At 35.6% G+C, this 23,859-nt stretch overlaps 1 protein-coding gene across 18 annotated transcripts in view; it reads left to right on the top strand.

The window, feature by feature from the left end:
* The first annotated feature begins 1,073 nt into the window (after positions 1 to 1,073).
* LOC131793310 (tetratricopeptide repeat protein 28-like) overlaps positions 1,074 to 23,859 on the top strand; it is a 29,829-nt gene continuing 7,043 nt past the window's right edge. For 2 of the 18 annotated variants that reach the window (XM_066162896.1, XM_066162892.1), the window contains exons 1-7: positions 1,074 to 1,151; positions 4,061 to 4,135; positions 5,676 to 5,735; positions 6,567 to 6,605; positions 8,854 to 8,910; positions 9,130 to 9,199; positions 22,985 to 23,009. In XM_066162896.1, coding sequence (XP_066018993.1) covers positions 9,170 to 9,199; positions 22,985 to 23,009 — 55 coding nt within the window. In that variant the 5' untranslated portion in view covers positions 1,074 to 1,151; positions 4,061 to 4,135; positions 5,676 to 5,735; ... (1 more) ...; positions 8,854 to 8,910; positions 9,130 to 9,169. Of the gene's footprint in view, positions 1,286 to 4,060; positions 4,136 to 5,255; positions 5,311 to 5,675; positions 5,736 to 6,566; positions 6,606 to 8,853; positions 8,911 to 9,129; positions 9,200 to 11,151; positions 11,846 to 12,078; positions 12,157 to 13,594; positions 14,336 to 16,508; positions 17,250 to 19,485; positions 23,406 to 23,859 lie in introns of those variants that run through there. The other 16 variants (XM_066162901.1, XM_066162900.1, XM_066162898.1 and 13 more) reach the window with 16 other exon arrangements.

Below are 23,859 nucleotides of genomic sequence, written 5' to 3'. Positions count from 1 at the left end.
ATTGTATTGCGTCCTCATAGTGATGCTACATAAGTGAGCGAGCGTCTAAAAAGCCCTCAATCCTCACTCTAGAAACCTTCAGCAAACTCATCGTAGAAGCGGGTGGTTATCAGCAACGTGCACAGATCTCTGAACCCGGGCCATCGCGAGAACTACTCAATCAGTCACAGACAGAGCAAGAGAGCGAGATATTCTTGTCAAGAGGAAGGATGTATCAAAACGTTATAGTCATATTTACTGCCTTCCAAAGGCACCTTAACATAGGCAGAGACACAAATTGAAGCTGAAAAAAATATCCACCTTTGATGAGATCAAGAGGAAATAGACGGAGGCTTTTCAATCTATAGGGGATGGCTACGTTCAAGGTCGGACCTCGGGCAAAAATTCTGACGAACAACCCCTTACTAGCCAGTTGGACCGCTTTGGATGGGCCCTTTGGAAAACGCAAAAAGCAAAATAGTATTTCCTAGAAGTGTGCCGGACAGGAGAGGAAACTAGTACGATGTCAACCGCCTCTAATCTGGCTTCCCAAATTTGGAGTTTACGAGACGACACCGGCTAGAAATGTTGTATAGGACAGACTGGTTAATAGAGCAGCAGATCGCTTGATACTTCAGCCGACTATCTGCCCTGTCAAAAGCTGGTTTATTGCAGAGATCCACCTCTGTAAGTATGAATAAGGACGAAGAGGTTGATGCCGATGATCTATTTTCAGAAACTGACCGAACAAGGCACAAGATCAGAAGGGACTTTGAAAAATTTAGACGAAGACTGCAAGAGATAGTACAGCTGCCATAGGCTACAAAAAAATACAGACCTTTGCATCTCACTTTTCTCTCAAAATTATTGTATTTACCCATGAAAACAACTAGCTATGTCCTCGGATGTTTTCATCAAAGGAAATTTGCGTAAGTACGTCATGTATGGGGAGTTATTATGGATATTGCTGTATGTATGTAAAATTATAGGACATAATATGTATTGAATAGATAATAATTCCCCATACATGACCTACCTAGGTAAATTTGTAGGAAGTCCACTGGTCAAAATATTGCTGGCTCATTCTTTGAGCACGCAGTTCAACGTCGTTAACACTTGATGAGGATGTAGATTTACATGGACATATAGAATGCTTGAAAGAAAAGGTCGAAGTAAGCAATTATAGATAGAGATCTGTAGAATATTCTGAGATTTTTATCTAGCAGACAGCATGAACAACGAAAATTATTAGGGTCACGATGTACATCGTGATGTACAGTTTATTTAGGCGAAGCTCTGTGTGGAGGTTAGTGTTCGATGGCGGTAAGCGACTATTTTAGTTTTATCTATGGAATTGTAGTTTTTTAATTTCGCGGCTGTAAGAGCCGAAGTTGTTGCACAGGGAGCTTGTATGTGAACCAACACTCAGCAGGTGACTCTGTTCAAATCATAGACTAATGAATGTTTGTGCCGTACAAAAGCCATATTTGCGGATTTTAGCAATCTCCAAAGTAATAAACGACAGAAGAAAGAAACACTACGATTTTCCCATCACCTCTCTCTCAATGTGAAATTTTCCATTCCTTGAAAAAAAATCTCGAAAGTTGTTCACATTTATGAGCTTCCTTAATCAAACATCAAGTATAACGAGCTACAACATACATAGGTTTATTGTTTTTTTAGAGGGCACGGTAACGAATCTTGCAATCTGATTGGTTCTTTACCTGGTCAGTATTTTCCTATCTCTGCCCACGGGCCACAGTAATGCTTTCGTGAGTCGCCGAGTACATCCCAACTTTCGTCGTCATTTTTCATAAATAAACCTCGTTTTCCGGCCGGGCAGTATTTTTAAGCAATCATGTCGGTTACTACCTCAAGCTGATAAATAACTTATGAATCCTCTTTTTTATCTCTATCAAATCACTTTGGTTGACAGAAAAATATTGGTTTCAGAATGAATTTGTAAAAACAATAGTGTCATTACGTTGGTTGACAAGCGGCCTAAAAACCGTCTGCAATTAATTTTAATCGGTCACAAAAAGTACCCAGAAAGTTGAAACGTGAGGTATTTGGTTACAGTTAAACTGAACGATGGAACTTTCATTCATTTAATATCTGAATTTTCTCGAGCAATTTGTTCATAGTGAAAGAGCAAGCGAAGTTTTAATTTAAGTTCTACAACAAATATACGCTCCCGGTGAGTCTTTCCAATTCCGTTCAATTTGGACATTTGTACCATAACTTGCTCAACAGAAATTGAAGGAATTTTTTGAGAAAAGGCCGCATTAAATTCCCTTGTGTCTCGTTGGAGTGTGCCGTTCGAATTTAGTTTTTGTGAAGGAAAGACCAGAGTTACACACGCCATTACATCAAATAAACGAGCAAACTCTCACAACTTCAAAATAAAAAAATTGCATTTAATCGCAATTACTTTCCTCGCTGTCTACATAATGAACAGAGGTAAATCTTCGTACATGAATGAATGGTCGATGAGAGTGAATAATACTTTCCATTAGATCATTGACTGATTTTGAAGAAAACATTGTCGTGACAGTCCTTGCCAAACTAGTTCTGTTGGTTTTCAAATGTTCCTACACTTTTTTTTTCTTGCGCACTCTCTAATTGACAGGTGTCAGATTGTGACAGATACTTATAAAAATAATGTTTCAAAGTTTGTTTGGAAGCCTTTTAAATCACCTTTATCGTTACGGAAATGAAAATGTTTCGCTGAGGCATCTCTTTCTAATTTGCATCACCTCTATTTTAACTACCATTTACTCACTCAAAGATTGTTCAGCTTATGGAATATCTTGCCGTATTTACAGACATAAATTATTCGGGTTCTTGCGGAAAGAATTTCGTCAAGTTTAAAAACAATAAATATGTTATTTACCGGCTAAGGGTCGGTCCATATGGTGAAAAACTGTGACCTCGGTATTGAAAATGCTGCCCTCGGCCAAGACCTCAGTCACAGTTTTTCACCATACGGACCTCCCAGCCGGCAAATAACATATATTTATTTGCCTAAGTGACCGCTTAGGACCAGCATTGCGTGACAGGTGTAGTTGATAGAAGCTTCAAGTCATAGTCGCAGATTTTAAAAGGCATCCAAGACAAAAATACAGCAGTGCCCAAAGATTTTTTGAATGGTTTTCAGAGATGAAATGATGGATTATAAGAGGAGAGATAGTTGACCTCAAAGTTATCAAATATTGGATGAATCGAAAAGTCTAAAAACACAGTCGTTTATCTGTCTCTTTTGATTGACAAGCCATCAATTAAATTGACTGATATGAGTATGGCATTTTCATTATTAGCTTTTCATATCCTACTTCCAGCTTTGTCTCCTACATCTAAAAGCTGATAGTAGCCGCTTAGAAGCCTGCTGATACTGTATCAATAGTGTAAAAAATGCTACTTTGTTTTACTGAGAAAGAAATGCAAAATTCCATAAAAACCCAAAAGCTGCAAACATATTTGACAACGATCTATTCTAATGCCCAGTAATTAGAGTGAGAATTTTTCTTTTTGTTTTAATAGAGGGAGCTGGGTTTTTGATTGACAAGTGTCAATCAATGAAGTTTTTGTCAGATAGAAAATGTTTTGGTAAAAATTATAGAGATACAGGATACTTGAAGAAAAATTCAATAGAATGGGGAATATATAAAAAGATGATTGCGGAATATCTAATTGGAACTATAGGGATACAAACCACAGGAATTAATGAAATACAGGATAGTTAGGCCAATAATTAATATGTTATGAGATGCCCAAACTAATTTTACTTGGAAACCAACAAATAATACATTGTGACCAACAATCGAACCTGTTTTAAGTAGCCTTTTTGTATTGTCCTCCACCTGACACAAGACACGGTAAAATTCTAAACACTGCAATCAACAATCCATAATGTAATTGGTGCATTTTAATTAGTTACAAAACCATTTTTTGTTTGTATGAATTTTATGTAAACATTGTCTCTACTGATCAACCTATCAATAATGAATTACATGATATGCAGCAAATATGCTTGCTGATAATTTCACAGACAACCTAGTTGTATATAATATTTTTTTTTCAGAATTTCAACACATTACAGGGTGTATGTGTTTGAATGGATACCAGGGAGCTAGCCCAACTGTCAATCAACTTGCATGTAAGTACACATATACATCACAAATTACAAGTTGTATTCCTGTTCTGAAGACACAACTTTTCCATATATTTGTAAATATATCTGATTGCATTGGCAAAAACATGCCCATTATGTTACAAGATTGACATTTGAGTTCCCTCAGCCAGAGCTCAGCTAACGGGTGAACACCCTGTGGTCGGAGGCTTGTTGAACATCCAAAGGAGCAGGCTCAGAAGAGGCTGGGAAAACCTGATTTTTAGGTTTTGGTTGAAGGTGGGCATTGCCTGCCTTCAAGCCAGCCTGGTTAAAGATAATGCAGGGGATTGAATGTTTAAGCTAGTGCCCACATGTAGCCTGGCCACCAAACAATCCAAAGGTGACTTGCAAATGACTCTGTATGGAAACCTCAGGGGGTGGAGAGGGTAAATTTTTGGAACCCTTTGGTTGACTGGCATTTTCCTCTGAGGCTAGAAAACACTTGTCTTATTCCTTGTGGTTGAAAGCCTGCATTGCAAAACTGGTAATCAGCCTTGCAACCTGTCACACTTCAACCCCTGAAGATGGGGGCATGGAGATGTTTGGTTTTGCAGTTTCTAACAGAACCCAATGCCCTCCTCACTGAGCTTACACTCCATGGCTGGAGGGTGGTTGGGTTTCAAAAGCATGCCTTTGGAAAAGAGAGCTCAATTGACATTGCAAGGTTTCATTGCTTGAAAGCTGGCATTGCCCACCTTTTAATGAGCCTGGCCAAAAAAAGTGCAGAGTCTGGCTCGTACTTCACGGCATCACTTCTCATGCATTTAATTATTTTGGCTGGGGGTGGGGTGGGGTTAAAAATGTTCAATTTTGAAAGTTTTTTTTCTGTGATATTTACTTTGAGTTTGTTGTTTTTTTGGGTCTGTTTTGGTGAATTCACTCAGATATAAATAGATATATACATATACATATACATATACATATACACCTGTTTTGAAATGTTGCCATTTGAAAAAAATACATTAAATATATATACCTTTTGTTTTCTCACAAGAAGTGTTTCTTTTTCTATATCTACAATAATAATGAACTATGTAATATGCCACATGAATATGGTCGTCAATTATAATATCAGTGACTACATATTTCTATTACTTTTGTACAGAATTTGTAACAAATATTAGATCACAAAATTGAAATGCAGCAATTGCAAGGCAGAGGTAATTTGCACCAATAAATTCAAAACTTTAAAATCCCCTTTTCACCATGGGGCAACTTAGAAGAAGAGGAAAAATTCTCTAATTATACATCTCAAATTAACTTTCTAATGATTAAATGCTCTATGTAATATGCCACAAATATGATTGTCCATTTTATTATTACTGACTACATATTTCTCACATTTCGTTACAAAATAATTTTATTACAAGTTATATGCAAGAAAATAGCAATCCCGGTATGTCGGAGAATTTTGTATTTGATCAATTAATAATTATTATGCTGTAATTAGTGTTTTATTTGAGTTCCTTAATCATGTTTTTGACAGTGAATTGCTATCACTGATAGTGCTATTACTTTTTTACAGAATCTGCTACCAATGTTGTAGCACAAGTGAACACCAAACAACTAGCAGATAGGAACAGAGGTAATGCACTAATGAATTCAAACCTTTAAAACCCCCCTTTCAACCTGGGGCAACTCAGATAAAAAGGTCTGCAAATTCTAGCATATAATGATTAAAACATTAGTCAAGATGGAAAGTTGTTTAATTATGCCTAAAATGTGAACCACAAGTGCTAAAACCCACTAATTATTGCTAGCACAAATAATTATTGTATTATTTTGTTAATAAATTTACTTGTCATTCTCATGAACCCTAATCACGTGTTGTTGCATCAAACAATTACAAATGCTAACTATAAATCACTGGTGCAGCGAAACAGAAAAATAGCACTAACTATCAATTGTTTTTTATTTTATCATGAATCAATAACTTAAATCTTCAATGCTTGTATTATTTTTAAAGTAAAGCAACTGTGTGACGTGTTGACATTGATATTTTGGCACAAAATGCTCCTGGCCTAGCATTATGTCAATGACTAGAATGTCATAATCACTGATTTTGCCTTTTACAAAAATTGACTTTTAAATCAAACACTTTGAGTTGGGAATTTGAACAATACTTTGGCCCCAGGAACAAACTAATCCTCAAAACTTCAAATGCCTGAGGGGGTTGCTGTGATAGGGGGATGTTGAAGCTCTTAATTGACTGATACATATTTATGTACCATACCCAGCCTATGAAATGTGATCAAATCTTATCAATCCTAACGGAATGAGCATACATTTTAATTCATAGTTCTTTACTTGCACATAACACAGAACATCCATTCATCCATTCATCCATCAGTGATTTATCTTCTTAATACTCACCATATCAACTGTTTGTGAAAATATTTCTGTTCAAACATTTTAGATGCCATATGCCGCAGACAGCATAGAATCTTGACAGAAGGTAAGTAAATTCTCTTTTAAATATTTCTTCTACATAATATAAATTAGACTAACTGCATCACCTGGATTTGGAATCTGTCTCTTAGAACACACGCCTGGCCTGTCTCTTGGAAAAAGTCAGACCTGTACCCCTTGCCGAAGGTTGATATACCTAAGGGAATATCAGACTTCCGCGGAATAAATGTGACACCTGTCATCGCAAGGTGCTTTGAGAAAGCTGTCTTAGGAACACACGCAAGGGAGACCTTCGATGAACATTCTGGGATCTCACAGTTTGCATACATAGAGGGAGGGAGCTGTACCAATGCTCTACTGACTATCCAACATACTGTCAATCAATATCTTGATATCCCAGAGTGCAAAGCGGTACGCCTATTCGCTATGGATTTCAGCAAGGCTTTTGATAGTGTGAAACACGATCTCCTCTCACACAAATTGAAGCAACTCCCCCTAAATCCTTTTATAGTTAACTGGTATCTAAGCTTTTTGGAAGACAGGCAGCAGAGAGTCATTAGAAATGGGTTTATTGGAAAATGGAAAAGTGTCAACAAAGGTACCACCCAAGGAAGTGTCAGCGGGCCGCACTTGTTCAATGTCTTTCTCAGTGATTTAGAGATACACTTGGACAATAAGAGCGTGCTGGTAAAATATGCAGATGATACAACCATTATCTCGCCTGTGATAGGTGATAATGACAATTCTATCGCACTGATTAATCAGTTTTCCCAGTGGTCTAGAAGTAATGGTATGTGTAGCAATCCATCTAAGTGCAAGGAAATCATTTTCCGCAAGAAAGGTTGTACAATAGAGTTTCCGATGGTGTCTGGAATACCACAGACAAAAGAGCTTACTATTTTAGGGGTAACATTTCAGGAAGACAGTAGGTTCATAACACATATTCGGGAAAAACTAATTAAAGCAAACAAGTGCCTGTTCATTTTAAGATCTTTAAGGAAAGAAGGGTACAATCAGGCCAAAATAGACCATCCGATCACATTAATGTTTATGAATTGTTAGTTCAACAGGACACGCGTATCTTCAAGAATGTTTTTAATAATACAATACACCCTTTAAGAGCTATAATGCCAAAAAAGAAATTAACCAAGTACAATCTGAGGAAAGAGACAAGTCACCATCCTAAAATAAACACTGATAGGTTCAAAAACACGTTTGTTAATCGCTTAATTTTTAAACATAATCTAGTCTTATAATTTTTATCTTGATTTTCTCTGTAATTTATATATATACCTTCTTTTAATGTTGTAACATAGGATATGTGATTATTTATCTTATGACTTAATAAAGATTCAAAAAAAAAAAAAAAAAAAAAAAAATCACAAAAAACATGTCAGGACTCACTAGTGTTGACATTGTACTAGCCATTATACTATCACTGACTAAGCAATTCTGTTAAAAAAAACTTTTAAAAATATATCTTGTTCATTCATTACCCCATATTTTGTAATCTTTCCTTCAACTTCTACTTCAACTATCTTGTTCTTGTCTATCAATAATCAGCTAACAAAATACATATAACTTGTCAAATTATTTCAATTCCTTTCTAAATGAATTTGAGGAAAATTAAGGAATCATTGATTCAAAATTTAACGACCATCAACACCCAACTCAATTCCATTGTAATCTGTTGTGCCAATCAGCAGTCATAGTATGTGGAATTTTACTAATTGATTCCTAGAATTGAACATTACCATTAAAGCTAAATAATGGTAACACTTTTCAAATAATTTTCAAATAAAAAATACAATGCATATTGCTTCCTTATCAGCATCATTTTAAGCATTTATCTAAACATTAGAACTTCACCACACCTGTAACACTATACCTGTATTGATAGTCAATCAAATACATCAAATCAAAATGTTCCAATCAATGAGATTTAATGCCTGACTCATTTCACAACCTATGGTACAGATCTTAACCCTTGAACTCCCAAGATCTCATTAGCAATTCTCCTTACTGTCTGCCATACAGTTCTTGTGATGTTAGTTTGGAGAATTTGGTATTGGATCAACTAATAATCCCCTGATCAATATTTGTCTTTATTCTCATTACTTGTCTGCTTGGTATTGCATTGATATCGTAAGGAGAAACTGTGTCTTGGTCACTGGATCATGGGAGTTAAAGGGTGAACAAAATTCAAGTTTCCTCCATAGATCTTGTCAACTACAAGTATTTAACCTTGGGGGATCACATCATTTTAGTGACAAATTATCTCCTATATTTCACAGAACTCACAACAAAAGAAAGGCTTTGTTGACCACATGTTGGAGGTGTGCAATTAAGAGGTAACGTTTCAGTTCATGTAGTTTACAGTTTAAATTAATCACAACTACAATTAGACATTCAAGAAAAGCAATTACCATTGACAGTCAAAACACAAACAAAACTTTACATTTACTCACTGGAGCAATAATCATGCAGGCGTGTGAAATTTTAATGTGCACTTTACAGATCATTTACTCCTTCTGATGCACTCCTTCTGTTAATGACTTCTTTTCCCACAGTTTGCCACGTCAAATATTGAAAAAGTTTCAACAACGTCTGATGAAAATGATGCGAAAGATGAATAAACAGGTAAGATTCTGTTTCATTCTCTTCCTAGTATACTCTTCCATACCATCATGTACTGAGCTTCATATATCCATGTAACTGAAGATAGCTTGATCTTTTGTCTTCTTTATACTTTTATGAGTAAGTTCTGTGTGAGTATTGTGATGATCCTAAAATCCAACAGTTACATAAATATTATAAATAAAATCTATCAAATGCTGCATATCATGTTACTAGCATAACTTTACATAAATTTGCAACCTGATACAGCCTAAACATGACCAAAAAAGGGCAGGGAAGGAGCTGCACAACACTGAGATCAGTTGATAAGTCAACAATACATTCAATTTCAGAACCATTAATAAATTGTGACAGTCATGACAACCCATGTTTTTTTTTTTAATAAAATGTTATCTTGTTAATCAAATATTACTCTCAAAAATGGCTGTCACTTGAATGAAATAACAAATTAGTCACACCACAGGCATCCAGCTCATGTCTTGCGAAAAAGCAAACAATTAATTAATGAAAGTATCACATATTGTGTGACTGGGTGTTAAGTTACAAGAGGAACCATTGAGAATTTGAACATGTTATAAGGAATAGTATGGGGAACAAAATTTCATCCATCTATAAGATGAAATCAAGGCTGCACGCTAGGATTTTAACTGTTGTCCATGCAGAGGCGGTTTACACCCTGAAAATCCTCCCAATCGGCATTTTTCTCAGTCAAAGGTATAACAGGAATAACAGTGATAGTAAAGCATGCTTAAAATGGCACAGATTGCCAGACACACAAGATGTCAGTAAGTTCTATTGATTTTGTGTTCATAGTTCAAATTATTTATCTTCGTAAATCAACCATATTTCATTTCCCATACAATTCCTTATAACATGTTCAAATTCTCAATGGTTCCTCTCATAACTTCACACCAAGTCACACAATGTGTGACACTTTCATGAATTAACTGTTTGCTTTTTTCTGAAGACATGAGCTTGGGACGCCTGTGGTCACACAACAAAGTTTCTGTCAATTTTCTTGACACACACAAGTCACAAAGAGTTGTTTTGAATTAAAAATTTAAATAGTTGTTCAATCTGAAAAAGGATGTAGTTGAGACCTATCAAATGAGTGCAAAAATTACATTAAAAATTTGTATTAAGGTAAAGGTTTGAGTATGTACAATTTACATGATTGAAAAACAATGACAGAAACACTAGTGTTAACACAAAATGTAATACACAATTATTTAAATAATAGCCAAGAATACAAGTTCAGTGGTAATTAACCCTTTGACCCCAAAGAGTGACTGGCATCTAATTTCTCTTTACATTGTCATCCATAAATCACACATTAAACCTTTAACTCCCAAGATCTCATTAGTAATTCTCATTACTGTCTGTCATACATTTCTTTCTCTTGATGTTAGTTTGGAGAATTTGGTAATTGATCAACCTATTAAATCCCCTCATTGATATTAATTTTTTCTTTATTCTTGTCACTTGTCTGCTTGATATTGTATTGAAATTGTAAGGAGAAATTCTATCTTGGTCACTCTGGGAGTTAAAGGGTTATGGTCATGAGAATAAAGGAAATGATCACCAACCATTAATACATGTAAGCTCTTGATCAAAAAATAAATTCTCCTTATCAGCATCTTAGGACATCTACTTGTATCAAGGGAACAGTATGGAGAATATACATACTGATGTTAGGGTGTAAAGGATTAAAGAAACAAAAATATCAATTATACAGAATTAGATTGATTACTGAGACAACCAATCATCATTTTTTCTGAAACAATTCACCCAGTGCATTCCTCGTCACTTTAACCTTTAACTCCCAAGATCTCATGAATAATTCTCCCATAGAGTTCTTGTGATGTTAGTTTGGATAATTTGGTATTGAATCAGCTTATATCCCCTAACTGATATTTTTCTTTATTCTCATCACTTGTCTGCTTGATATTGTATAGATATTGTAGGGAGAAATTCTGTATTGGTCACTCATTGGAGTTGGAGAGATTAACAAGAATCATGCCTTGATGGGCTTCAGAATGTTTGTTTTGTGATTACATGGATAATCACTGCTTTCTAGAATTAGCGGACTGTTCAATTTTGCGAGAAAGACAAATCTTATTTGGTAACTTTTGTAGCTGAATGCTGGTCAACATTCAAATGCAAACAAAATGGATATTACTATTTTTGTTCCTTTGCAAATTTGCAAATATGAATGTAAACTAATAATTAAATAACACTGTCAATTGTCACTATCACTTAATTCCTGAAACTCTAGCACCAACTTGCACAAATGCAGAGTAAGTTGAGTATTCACTATCAATCCATTAGAACAACCTGCATCTTTTAAAATCACATTTCATATGACTCATCGTTTCAAATTCAATTTTGAATGGTTACCTAAGGTTCATAATGTACAAAAATCCACCAGCAATTTGTAAAAAACGAAATTTTGGCCGAAAAACATTTAAAAATTAGTCATTCTAAATTATCGAATGTTGAGAAATATATAAATTATGTAGGTTTTGCATGTATTGACCTGTAAAGGAAAGGTTCATATTTTAAACATTTTTATTTAAGAACATCAGCACATTCCATTTATTTTAGTGTATCGCTGTATTTGACAAGTTAATCAATAAACAACTTTTTCATTATTTAAATGACTTGTATGGCCAAATTAAGGCAAGATTTTTCTAGTATTATTACTCCTCATCTCCTGTGACGGTTCTTATCTTATCTTATCTTATTGACGGAAAGCAGTTTTCACACCTTAACAAGAAAATCGCCAACTTACGTTTCCACGTCCTCGAACAATCCAAGTTTACCCGGAAATAATAGAGACAAACAGTTTTGTAATCGAAAAAGTCATAAATTTTTATTTACAGAATTACAAGAAAGTGGTCACAAAAAATCAGGCTTCAATGATGGGTGAATCTGTGCTGCTTCTCTAACTGTTGAGCACTGCAACCAATTGAATCAATATGAAGTTACATGTTAGGCAAGGCAAGGCAAGGCAAGGAAATTTGTTACACGTAAAGAAATCTGCCTCTTGAAGTTCTCTTTGTGTACCTGTATGCTGGTATAGATGGGTTAGCCATCACGACAGCCTCTAGATAGAACCTTCCACCACCCAAGTAACTAAAAAATGATAAAATAAAAATAGAATAAACAAGCGTTAAGTTTAAAGGTCATTCCAGGGAAAAAAATTGAGAAAAGTACCTGCTATGATCTGTGGCATGTTTGCAATATATAGTTATGTCACGTTTCGAGCGTCAGCCCTTTATTAAAGCGGTTGATGACGCGATTGAATCGCCATCACTGTGATCCTTTCTAAGGCGACTATTTTAAATGTCTGTGGCTTTATACGTACAATCTACCCTCATTAACTAAGGTTATTGAGTATCGTTCAATTTGAGAAATTGATATTCAGACCTCTATTTATGTTGTGGACTGTCCCACGCTGATATCATAGGAAATCCGTGGTGCTTCATTACGTGGTTTTCCAGTGGCTATGATCTGCATTAGCTATTAACTTGACTGGTTTTAAGAAGGTTCAACGAACGATTCAGAGATCGCGGTAGATTCGAATTGAATTTCCGTTATCTTCTTGTACACAAGCGTTTCATGGTCGAGATACCCTTCACTTAAATCTTTGGACACCAGCGGCGGGTTCCGCAGTATATAATTTTCTTAAGGCCGTAAACTGTTTTGTTGTCTGTTAAAGCGCCAGAGTCTGGCATAAGAAGATAAGTCGTGACGCCGCGCGCTCACGAAGAGAGATGTTTTAATTTTCTTAGAAAAACTGAAACTTTCTTAAATTTACTGTTATTGCATATATAGTTTTAGCGTACTTTTCCGTTGAACGGATGCTTCGTATCTCCACCAGTTAATTGCTTTCTTCAAACCTTTATGGCTTCATACGGTATATTTCAACCTCATCAGCTAAGATTGTTAAGCATTGTATAATTTGGGAAACTGATAGAAGAGAGGTCAATCTCTGACACCGCGTGCTCACGAAGAAAGATGTTATAATTCTCTGTAAGGAACTAAAGGAAATTGATCATTCAAAGGCAAAGTTGACATGCCGGCCATCACGCAAACTTTTGTGAATTAGATTTATATCAAACTGTCAGCTAAAGGTTTACTAACGAACGATTTCAGGTGTTTAAAATGAAAGAATCGTGAAGAATGGTTTTAACATCTAAAAAATGTACCCTCAGGATGTTATGAACGTTTGTGTTCTCATCTGAATAGCAAAACAGTAACGGTAATTAAACGACTGTGAATATATGAAAGTCATGTATTTAAATCACGGTAATTGTTCAGTGTTCAACTGCGGATGTTTTGGAATGTAGGGAAAGTCCCGATTGTGTTTCATTGTATTTGTCCTTTCACTTTCAGAAGCATCCACTACGAAGTCAACAACTTGGTGAGTACGAGTAGACATGTTAAATACAAGGGTATACAGCTTTCTATCGTCTACAAATGAATTAGTAATGGTCTACTGTTATTTTGAGTAACTTTGCATGGGGAACGTTTTGATGGCAAAGCCTAAAATGAATGCTGTTTTGTTAATATTTGTCCTGTGCCTATCAAGTCATGTAATGTCATTCAAAAATCGCAGCCAAAGTGAAATCTATTTGTTTCAAAGCGACTTCGTTAAACCGTTATGGCTTCACATCTTACCAATCATCCTCATGAACTATGAAAAGGTTTGACTTTAGCGACACTGGCATGATAAGTAAGCTCATTTCTTGGTAATAAACTGCCAGAACAATCTTTTCAAATGTTGCCATATTGCAGAATGTCCGGAAAGTTTCCAGAACACTGTAGTACTGAGGTTTATTATCCAACTGCACAAAGTAGAGAACAAATAACGCGCGAATAGAGCATAAACATCCTACGATATTATACGTGTATTTGGACCGTTGGTTATTTTGTACTGAAAAAAAAACCTGGCTAACCAGTCGGCTGCGCACAATACACTTCTCTCTCCGCTTTGCTTTTCCCGCCTTAGGAGGAATGAGCTGAAAGACTCAGCAGAAAAAAACAGTTGGATAATAAATAACTTATTGGAGGTTTTGGTGCTTAGTGTCGCTGAGTATTATTACGAGTTGTGTCGTATTTTGACGAGCTCGTAAGGTGAGTCAAAATACAAACAACGACTTTGGTATTATTTATGAACAAGAAATTAGGATGCTTGATCCTAAGGAGTCTCGTTACATAAACGTTTTGAAGGTCGAAATAAAAGAAAAAAACGAAAAACTAAGAAAAGGGACACTAGATATTATACTGATAACATTCCTTGCTTGCTTCTTTGAATACTCGCGATGAAAAATCATTGATTTGCATGTGGCTGAATTTACATTGTTTTGTTTGAGTTTCTTTTGTTATGAAAGTGGAATACAAAGTCACGAGGAGCTTTCTTTTCCAATAACATTATCTTTGCCAAATGCCAAGCTACGCAACAAAAGCACACCGCAATCGCTGAAAATATTAACAAGTTGCCGATGGAGAAATAAGGGACTTAGGGAGAAAAATCTCACGTGATTAGTGAAACCAAAAGTTCTGTTTGGATCATAAAAAAACGAGATCAAAGTTTCTTATTCCCAACAATGTCTACACCTGAGTGAGTCAGTGAGTGAGTAGGCGGGTGGCACATTTACATGTTGGAGTCTACCCAGAAACATGTTACTATGCTTCGCCTAACTGCGAGTTAAGAACATAAGTTTTAAATCAAAGTTAACATGCCGGCCATCAGGAAAAACTTTTGTGAATTGTCAGCTGTAGGTTTACAAACAAACGATTTCAGGTGTTTAAAAAGAAAGAATCGTAAAGAATGGTTTAAACATCTAAAAATATACCTCTGGCATGTTATGAACGTTTGCGCTCTCATCTGAATAACAAAACGGTAACGGTAATTGTTGCTCGACTGCGGATGTTTTGAATGTAGGGAAAGTCCCTACTTTATTTCATTGTTTTTGTATTTTTACTTTCAAAAACATCCACTACGAAGTCAACAACTTGCTAAGTACGAGTAGAGGTGTTTAATACAGGGGTACACAGCTTTCTATCTTCTACAAATGAATTACTGATAGTCGATTGTTATTTTGAGTGTCTTTGCATTAATAACGTTTTACTGGCAAAGCCTGAAATGAATGCTGTTTTGTTAATATTTGTCCTGTGCCTATCAAGTCATGTAATGTTATGCAAAAGTCGCAGCCAAAGTGAAATTTATTTGTATCAAAGCGACTTCGTTGAAGCTTTATGGCTTAACATCTTACCAATCATCCTCATCAACTATAAAAAGGTTCGTTCTCAGGGACATTAGTGTGATAAGTAAACTCATTACCTGATAATAAACCGCTAGAACAATCTTTTCAAATGTTGCCATATTGCAGAATGTCAGGAAAGTTTCCAGAACGCTGTAGTACTGAGATGTATCTTTCTTGTTGGGCTAAGACTGTTAGAAATTAAAACTCATTGAATACTACTTTCAGTCAGTATTCAATACATGGTCATCACTGATTTACATCTGCGATCATCTCTCTCTCGCTCGTTCATAACACAGTAAATAATATTTTTTCAATAAAATGGTGCAAAGGAACTTCTAGTTCGAAAAAAGGGAGAGGTCAAGTCTGTGTCCGGCTTATACCACATCATAGAAATTGTTGAATAGTTCTCAAGAAAAGCTAAAAAATACCTCAGCGGTTAAATGTCTTACATTATTCATGAAAAAGAAATAAGGATGCTTTATCCCAAGGGGTTTCATTACATATACGTTTTGACGGCAAAAAAACTAAGAAAAGTGAAACTTAAGTGAGACTGAGGGGAAACATTTTTCGAGTTTCCCCACGTGATTAGTAAAACTAAAAGTTCTGTTTGGATCATAAAAAACGAGATTAAAGTTTCTTATTCCCAACAATGTCTACATTTGAGTGAGTCAGTGAGTGAGTAGGCGGGTGGCACATTTACATGTTGGAGTCTACGCAGAAACATGTTACTATGCTTCGCTTAGCTGCGAGTTAAGAACATAAGTTTAAATCAAAGTTAAAATGCGGCCAGCAGGAAAAACTTTTGTGAATTAGATTTATATCAAACTGTCAGCTAAAGGTTTACTAACAAACGATTTCAGGTGTTTAAAATGAAAGAATCGCGAAGAATGGTTTTAACATCTAAAAAATGTACCCTCAGGATGTTATGAACGTTTGTGTTCTCATCTGAATAACAAAACAGTAACGGTAATTAAACGACTGTGAATATATGAAAGTCATGTATTTAAATCACGGTAATTTTTTTGTCCTTTCACTTTCAGAAGCATCCACTACGAAGTCAACAACTTGGTGAGTACGAGTAGACATGTTAAATACAAGGGTATACAGCTTTCTATCGTCTACAAATGAATTAGTAATGGTCTACTGTTATTTTGAGTAACTTTGCATGGGGAACGTTTTGATGGCAAAGCCTAAAATGAATGCTGTTTTGGTAATATTTGTCCTGTGCCTATCAAGTCATGTAATGTCATTCAAAAATCGCAGCCAAAGTGAAATCTATTTGTTTCAAAGCGACTTCGTTAAACCGTTATGGCTTCACATCTTACCAATCATCCTCATGAACTATGAAAAGGTTTGACTTTAGCGACACTGGCATGATAAGTAAGCTCATTTCTTGGTAATAAACTGCCAGAACAATCTTTTCAAATGTTGCCATATTGCAGAATGTCCGGAAAGTTTCCAGAACACTGTAGTACTGAGGTTTATTATCCAACTGCACAAAGTAGAGAACAAATAACGCGCGAATAGAGCATAAACATCCTACGATATTATACGTGTATTTGGACCGTTGGTTATTTTGTACTTAAAAAAAAACCTGGCTAACCAGTCGGCTGCGCACAATACACTTCTCTCTCCGCTTTGCTTTTCCCGCCTTAGGAGGAATGAGCTGAAAGACTCAGCAGAAAAAAACAGTTGGATAATAAATAACTTATTGGAGGTTTTGGTGCTTAGTGTCGCTGAGTATTATTACGAGTTGTGTCGTATTTTGACGAGCTCGTAAGGTGAGTCAAAATACAAACAACGACTTTGGTATTATTTATGAACAAGAAATTAGGATGCTTGATCCTGAGGAGTCTCGTTACATAAACGTTTTGAAGGTCGAAATAAAAGAAAAAAACGAAAAACTAAGAAAAGGGACACTAGATATTATACTGATAACATTCCTTGCTTGCTTCTTTGAATACTCGCGATGAAAAATCATTGATTTGCATGTGGCTGAATTTACATTGTTTTGTTTGAGTTTCTTTTGTTATGAAAGTGGAATACAAAGTCACGAGGAGCTTTCTTTTCCAATAACATTATCTTTGCCAAATGCCAAGCTACGCAACAAAAGCACACCGCAATCGCTGAAAATATTAACAAGTTGCCGATGGAGAAATAAGGGACTTAGGGGAAAAATCTCACGTGATTAGTGAAACCAAAAGTTCTGTTTGGATCATAAGAAAACGAGATCAAAGTTTCTTATTCCCAACAATGTCTACACTTGAGTGAGTCGGTGAGTGAGTAGGCGGGTGGCACATTTACACGTTGGAGTCTACCCAGAAACATGTTACTATGCTTCGCCTAACTGCGAGTTAAGAACATAAGTTTAAAATCAAAGTTAACATGCATGCCGGCCATCAGGAAAAACTTTTGTGAATTGTCAGCTGTAGGTTTACAAACAAACGATTTCAGGTGTTTAAAAAGAAAGAATCGTAAAGAATGGTTTAAACATCTAAAAATATACCTCTGGCATGTTATGAACGTTTGCGCTCTCATCTGAATAACAAAACGGTAACGGTAATTGTTGCTCGACTGCGGATGTTTTGAATGTAGGGAAAGTCCCTACTTTATTTCATTGTTTTTGTATTTTTACTTTCAAAAACATCCACTACGAAGTCAACAACTTGCTAAGTACGAGTAGAGGTGTTTAATACAGGGGTACACAGCTTTCTATCTTCTACAAATGAATTACTGATAGTCGATTGTTATTTTGAGTATCTTTGCATTAATAACGTTTTACTGGCAAAGCCTGAAATGAATGCTGTTTTGTTAATATTTGTCCTGTGCCTATCAAGTCATGTAATGTTATGCAAAAGTCGCAGCCAAAGTGAAATTTATTTGTATCAAAGCGACTTCGTTGAAGCTTTATGGCTTAACATCTTACCAATCATCCTCATCAACTATAAAAAGGTTCGTTCTCAGGGACATTAGTGTGATAAGTAAACTCATTACCTGATAATAAACCGCTAGAACAATCTTTTCAAATGTTGCCATATTGCAGAATGTCAGGAAAGTTTCCAGAACGCTGTAGTACTGAGATGTATCTTTCTTGTTGGGCTAAGACTGTTAGAAATTAAAACTCATTGAATACTACTTTCAGTCAGTATTCAATACATGGTCATCACTGATTTACATCTGCGATCATCTCTCTCTCGCTCGTTCATAACACAGTAAATAATATTTTTTCAATAAAATGGTGCAAAAGAACTTCTAGTTCGAAAAAAGGGAGAGATCAAGTCTGTGTCCGGCTTGTACCACATCATAGAAATTGTTGAATAGTTCTCAAGAAAAGCTAAAAAATACCTCAGCGGTTAAATGTCTTACATTATTCATGAAAAAGAAATAAGGATGCTTTATCCCAAGGGGTTTCATTACATATACGTTTTGACGGCAAAAAAACTAAGAAAAGTGAAACTTAAGTGAGACTGAGGGGAAGCATTTTTCGAGTTTCCCCACGTGATTAGTAAAACTAAAAGTTCTGTTTGGATCATAAAAAACGAGATTAAAGTTTCTTATTCCCAACAATGTCTACATTTGAGTGAGTCAGTGAGTGAGTAGGCGGGTGGCACATTTACATGTTGGAGTCTACGCAGAAACATGTTACTATGCTTCGCTTAGCTGCGAGTTAAGAACATAAGTTTAAATCAAAGTTAAAATGCGGCCAGCAGGAAAAACTTTTGTGAATTAGATTTATATCAAACTGTCAGCTAAAGGTTTACTAACAAACGATTTCAGGTGTTTAAAATGAAAGAATCGCGAAGAATGGTTTTAACATCTAAAAAATGTACCCTCAGGATGTTATGAACGTTTGTGTTCTCATCTGAATAACAAAACAGTAACGGTAATTAAACGACTGTGAATATATGAAAGTCATGTATTTAAATCACGGTAATTGTTCAGTGTTCAACTGCTGATGTTTTGGAATGTAGGGAAAGTCCCGATTGTGTTTCATTGTATTTGTCCTTTCACTTTCAGAAGCATCCACTACGAAGTCAACAACTTGGTGAGTACGAGTAGACATGTTAAATACAAGGGTATACAGCTTTCTATCGTCTACAAATGAATTAGTAATGGTCTACTGTTATTTTGAGTAACTTTGCATGGGGAACGTTTTGATGGCAAAGCCTAAAATGAATGCTGTTTTGTTAATATTTGTCCTGTGCCTATCAAGTCATGTAATGTCATTCAAAAATCGCAGCCAAAGTGAAATCTATTTGTTTCAAAGCGACTTCGTTAAACCGTTATGGCTTCACATCTTACCAATCATCCTCATGAACTATGAAAAGGTTTGACTTTAGCGACACTGGCATGATAAGTAAGCTCATTTCTTGGTAATAAACTGCCAGAACAATCTTTTCAAATGTTGCCATATTGCAGAATGTCCGGAAAGTTTCCAGAACACTGTAGTACTGAGGTTTATTATCCAACTGCACAAAGTAGAGAACAAATAACGCGCGAATAGAGCATAAACATCCTACGATATTATACGTGTATTTGGACCGTTGGTTATTTTGTACTTAAAAAAAAACCTGGCTAACCAGTCGGCTGCGCACAATACACTTCTCTCTCCGCTTTGCTTTTCCCGCCTTAGGAGGAATGAGCTGAAAGACTCAGCAGAAAAAAACAGTTGGATAATAAATAACTTATTGGAGGTTTTGGTGCTTAGTGTCGCTGAGTATTATTACGAGTTGTGTCGTATTTTGACGAGCTCGTAAGGTGAGTCAAAATACAAACAACGACTTTGGTATTATTTATGAACAAGAAATTAGGATGCTTGATCCTAAGGAGTCTCGTTACATAAACGTTTTGAAGGTCGAAATAAAAGAAAAAAACGAAAAACTAAGAAAAGGGACACTAGATATTATACTGATAACATTCCTTGCTTGCTTCTTTGAATACTCGCGATGAAAAATCATTGATTTGCATGTGGCTGAATTTACATTGTTTTGTTTGAGTTTCTTTTGTTATGAAAGTGGAATACAAAGTCACGAGGAGCTTTCTTTTCCAATAACATTATCTTTGCCAAATGCCAAGCTACGCAACAAAAGCACACCGCAATCGCTGAAAATATTAACAAGTTGCCGATGGAGAAATAAGGGACTTAGGGGGAAAAATCTCACGTGATTAGTGAAACCAAAAGTTCTGTTTGGATCATAAAAAAACGAGATCAAAGTTTCTTATTCCCAACAATGTCTACACTTGAGTGAGTCGGTGAGTGAGTAGGCGGGTGGCACATTTACACGTTGGAGTCTACCCAGAAACATGTTACTATGCTTCGCCTAACTGCGAGTTAAGAACATAAGTTTAAAATCAAAGTTAACATGCCGGCCATCAGGAAAAACTTTTGTGAATTGTCAGCTGTAGGTTTACAAACAAACGATTTCAGGTGTTTAAAAAGAAAGAATCGTAAAGAATGGTTTAAACATCTAAAAATATACCTCTGGCGTGTTATGAACGTTTGCGCTCTCCTCTGAATAACAAAACGGTAACGGTAATTGTTGCTCGACTGCGGATGTTTTGGAATGTAGGGAAAGTCCCTACTGTATTTCATTGTTTTTGTCTTTTTACTTTCAAAAACATCCACTACGAAGTCAACAACTTGCTAAGTACGAGTAGAGGTGTTTAATACAGGGGTACACAGCTTTCTATCTTCTACAAATGAATTACTGATAGTCTATTGTTATTTTGAGTGTCTTTGCATTAATAACGTTTTACTGGCAAAGCCTGAAATGAATGCTGTTTTGTTAATATTTTTCCTGTGCCTATCAAGTCATGTAATGTTATGCAAAAGTCGCAGCCAAAGTGAAATTTATTTGTATCAAAGCGACTTCGTTGAAGCTTTATGGCTTAACATCTTACCAATCATCCTCATCAACTATAAAAAGGTTCGTTCTCAGGGACATTAGTGTGATAAGAAAACTCATTACTTGGTAACAAATCGCTAGAACAATCTTTTCAAATGTTGCCATATTGCAGAATGTCAGGAAAGTTTCCAGAACGCTGTAGTACTGAGATGTATCTTTCTTGTTGGGCTAAGACTGTTAGCAATTAAAACTCATTGAATACTACTTTCAGTCAGTATTCAATATATGGTCATCACTGATTTACATCTGCGATCATCTCTCTCTCGCTCGTTCATAACACAGTAAATAATATTTTTTCCATAAAATCGTGCAAAGGAACTTCTAGTTCGAAAAAAGGGAGAGGTCGAGTCTGTGTCCGGCTTGTACCACATCATAGAAATTGTTGTATAGTTCTCAAGAAAAGCTAAAAAACACCTCAGCGGTTAAATGTCTTACATTATTCATGAAAAAGAAATTAGGATGCTTTATCCCAAGGGGTTTCATTACATATACGTTTTGACGGCAGAAAAACTAAGAAAAGTGAAACTTAAGTGAGACTGAGGGGAAACATTTTTCGAGTTTCCCCACGTGATTAGTAAATTTGAAAGTTCTGTTTGGATCATAAAAAACGAGATTAAAGTTTCTTATTCCCAACAATGTCTACACTTGAATGAGTCAGTGAGTGAGTAGGCGGGTGGCACATTTACATGTTGAAGTCTACGCAGAAACATGTTACTTTGCTTCGCTTAGCTGCGAGTTAAGAACATAAGTTTAAATTAAAGTTAAAATGCGGCCAACAGGAAAAACTTTTGTGAATTAGATTTATATCAAATTGTCAGCTGAAGGTTTACAAATAAACGATTTCAGGTGTTTAAAAAGAAAGAATCGTAAAGAATAGTTTTAACATCTAAAAATATACCTTTAGCAAGTTATGAACGTTTGCGCACTCATCTGAATAACAAAACAATCACAGTCATTGTTTCTCGACTGCGAAAGTTTTGGAATGTAGGGAAAGTCCCGACTGTGTTTCACTGTTTTTGTCTTTTTACTTTCAAAAGCATCCGATACGAAGTCAACAACTTGCTAAGTACCAGTAAAAGTGTTTAATACAGGGGTATACAGCTTTCTATCTTCTACAAATGATTAAGTAAGATAGTCTATTGTTATTTTGAGTAACTCTGCATGAGTAACGTTTTAATGGCAAAGCCTAAAATAAATGCTGTTTGGTTAATATTTGTCCTATGCCTATCAAGTCAAATGTAATGTTATGCAAAAATCGCAGCCAAAATGAAATTTATTTGTTTCAAAGCGACTTCGTTAAAGCTTTATGGCTTCACATCTTACGAATGATCCTCATCAACTATAAAAAGGTTCGCTCTCAGGGACATTGGTATGATAAGTAAACTCATTACTCGGTAATAAACCGCTAGAACAATCTTTTCAAATGTTGCCATATTGCAGAATGTCAGGAAAGTTTCCAGAACGCTGTAGTACTAAGGTGTATCTTTCTTGTTGGTCTGAGACGAAATGGTCGCGGTTAAGTTAAGTCAAGAGGCGGAGGTTTTGGAATATAAGGAAAAGTCCTAACTGTCTTTCATTAAATTTTTTTTCTGTCGTTTCACTTTCAAAAGGATCAACCACGAAGTCGACAACTTGGTAAGTGCAAGTAAAAAAAAATATCCAGAATTCTGTCATGTACCAAGTAAACAGCTCTAGATTATTGTTATTTAGAGTAATTTTGCATGAGAAACGTTTTAATTAATGGAAAAGCCTGAAATAAAAAGGTCCTGTTTTGCCCGGTTCATATTTGTCCTGTCACTTTAAAGTACTATAACGTTGTGTAAAATTCGCCACCGAAGTAAAATGAATTTGTTATAAGGCAATCATTTCAAACCTTTGTGGTCTCGCATCTTATTAATGATCCTCATCTAATTAGAAAATATTCGTTTTCAGGGACATTGTTTGTTTTCAATCAAAGCGAATAATGCCTCAAAAATAAATCAGCGAGTCAGGCTATGACACATGGCAGCAGTTTGTTTCCTTTGAGAAAAGGTAGCTTCCTTACCTCACAATACATGATATAACCAAGCCTCTTATTCTTCGATCTTCTTCATTGATTGAATCAATGAGCTTCATTATCAATTAAGAAGGGGCTCTCTTTTCCCATTTCTTTCTGTTTCCGGTTTCCTAATTATCTGCCTTAAGAAAGTTGAGACACTGGGAAGAGAAATTTTTTTAGTTTCCTCATACGATTAGAAAGACCAGAAGTTCTAGTTCGATCACAAATCCTGTGACAAATTCTTAGTAACAATGAAACTTTTTGATTTTCACATATGAATGTAGTTTAAGTCAGGCACAACTGTCTATCACCTGAGTGAAATGTGAAAAAAACTGAATATTAAAACCAAAACTCTCAGTAATTTTTTTTTATGCGATTATCATTTGGTATCTATTTGTTTATAACCTGTATCAGCTTTCTTAACATTGATTTATTATATTCCAATTG

Source organism: Pocillopora verrucosa, chromosome 2, assembly GCF_036669915.1.
Source record: "Pocillopora verrucosa isolate sample1 chromosome 2, ASM3666991v2, whole genome shotgun sequence".
NCBI classification, from domain to species: domain Eukaryota; kingdom Metazoa; phylum Cnidaria; class Anthozoa; order Scleractinia; family Pocilloporidae; genus Pocillopora; species Pocillopora verrucosa.
The sequence above is the reverse complement of the archived record's forward strand: the minus strand, read 5'-3'. Positions and strand labels throughout refer to the sequence as shown.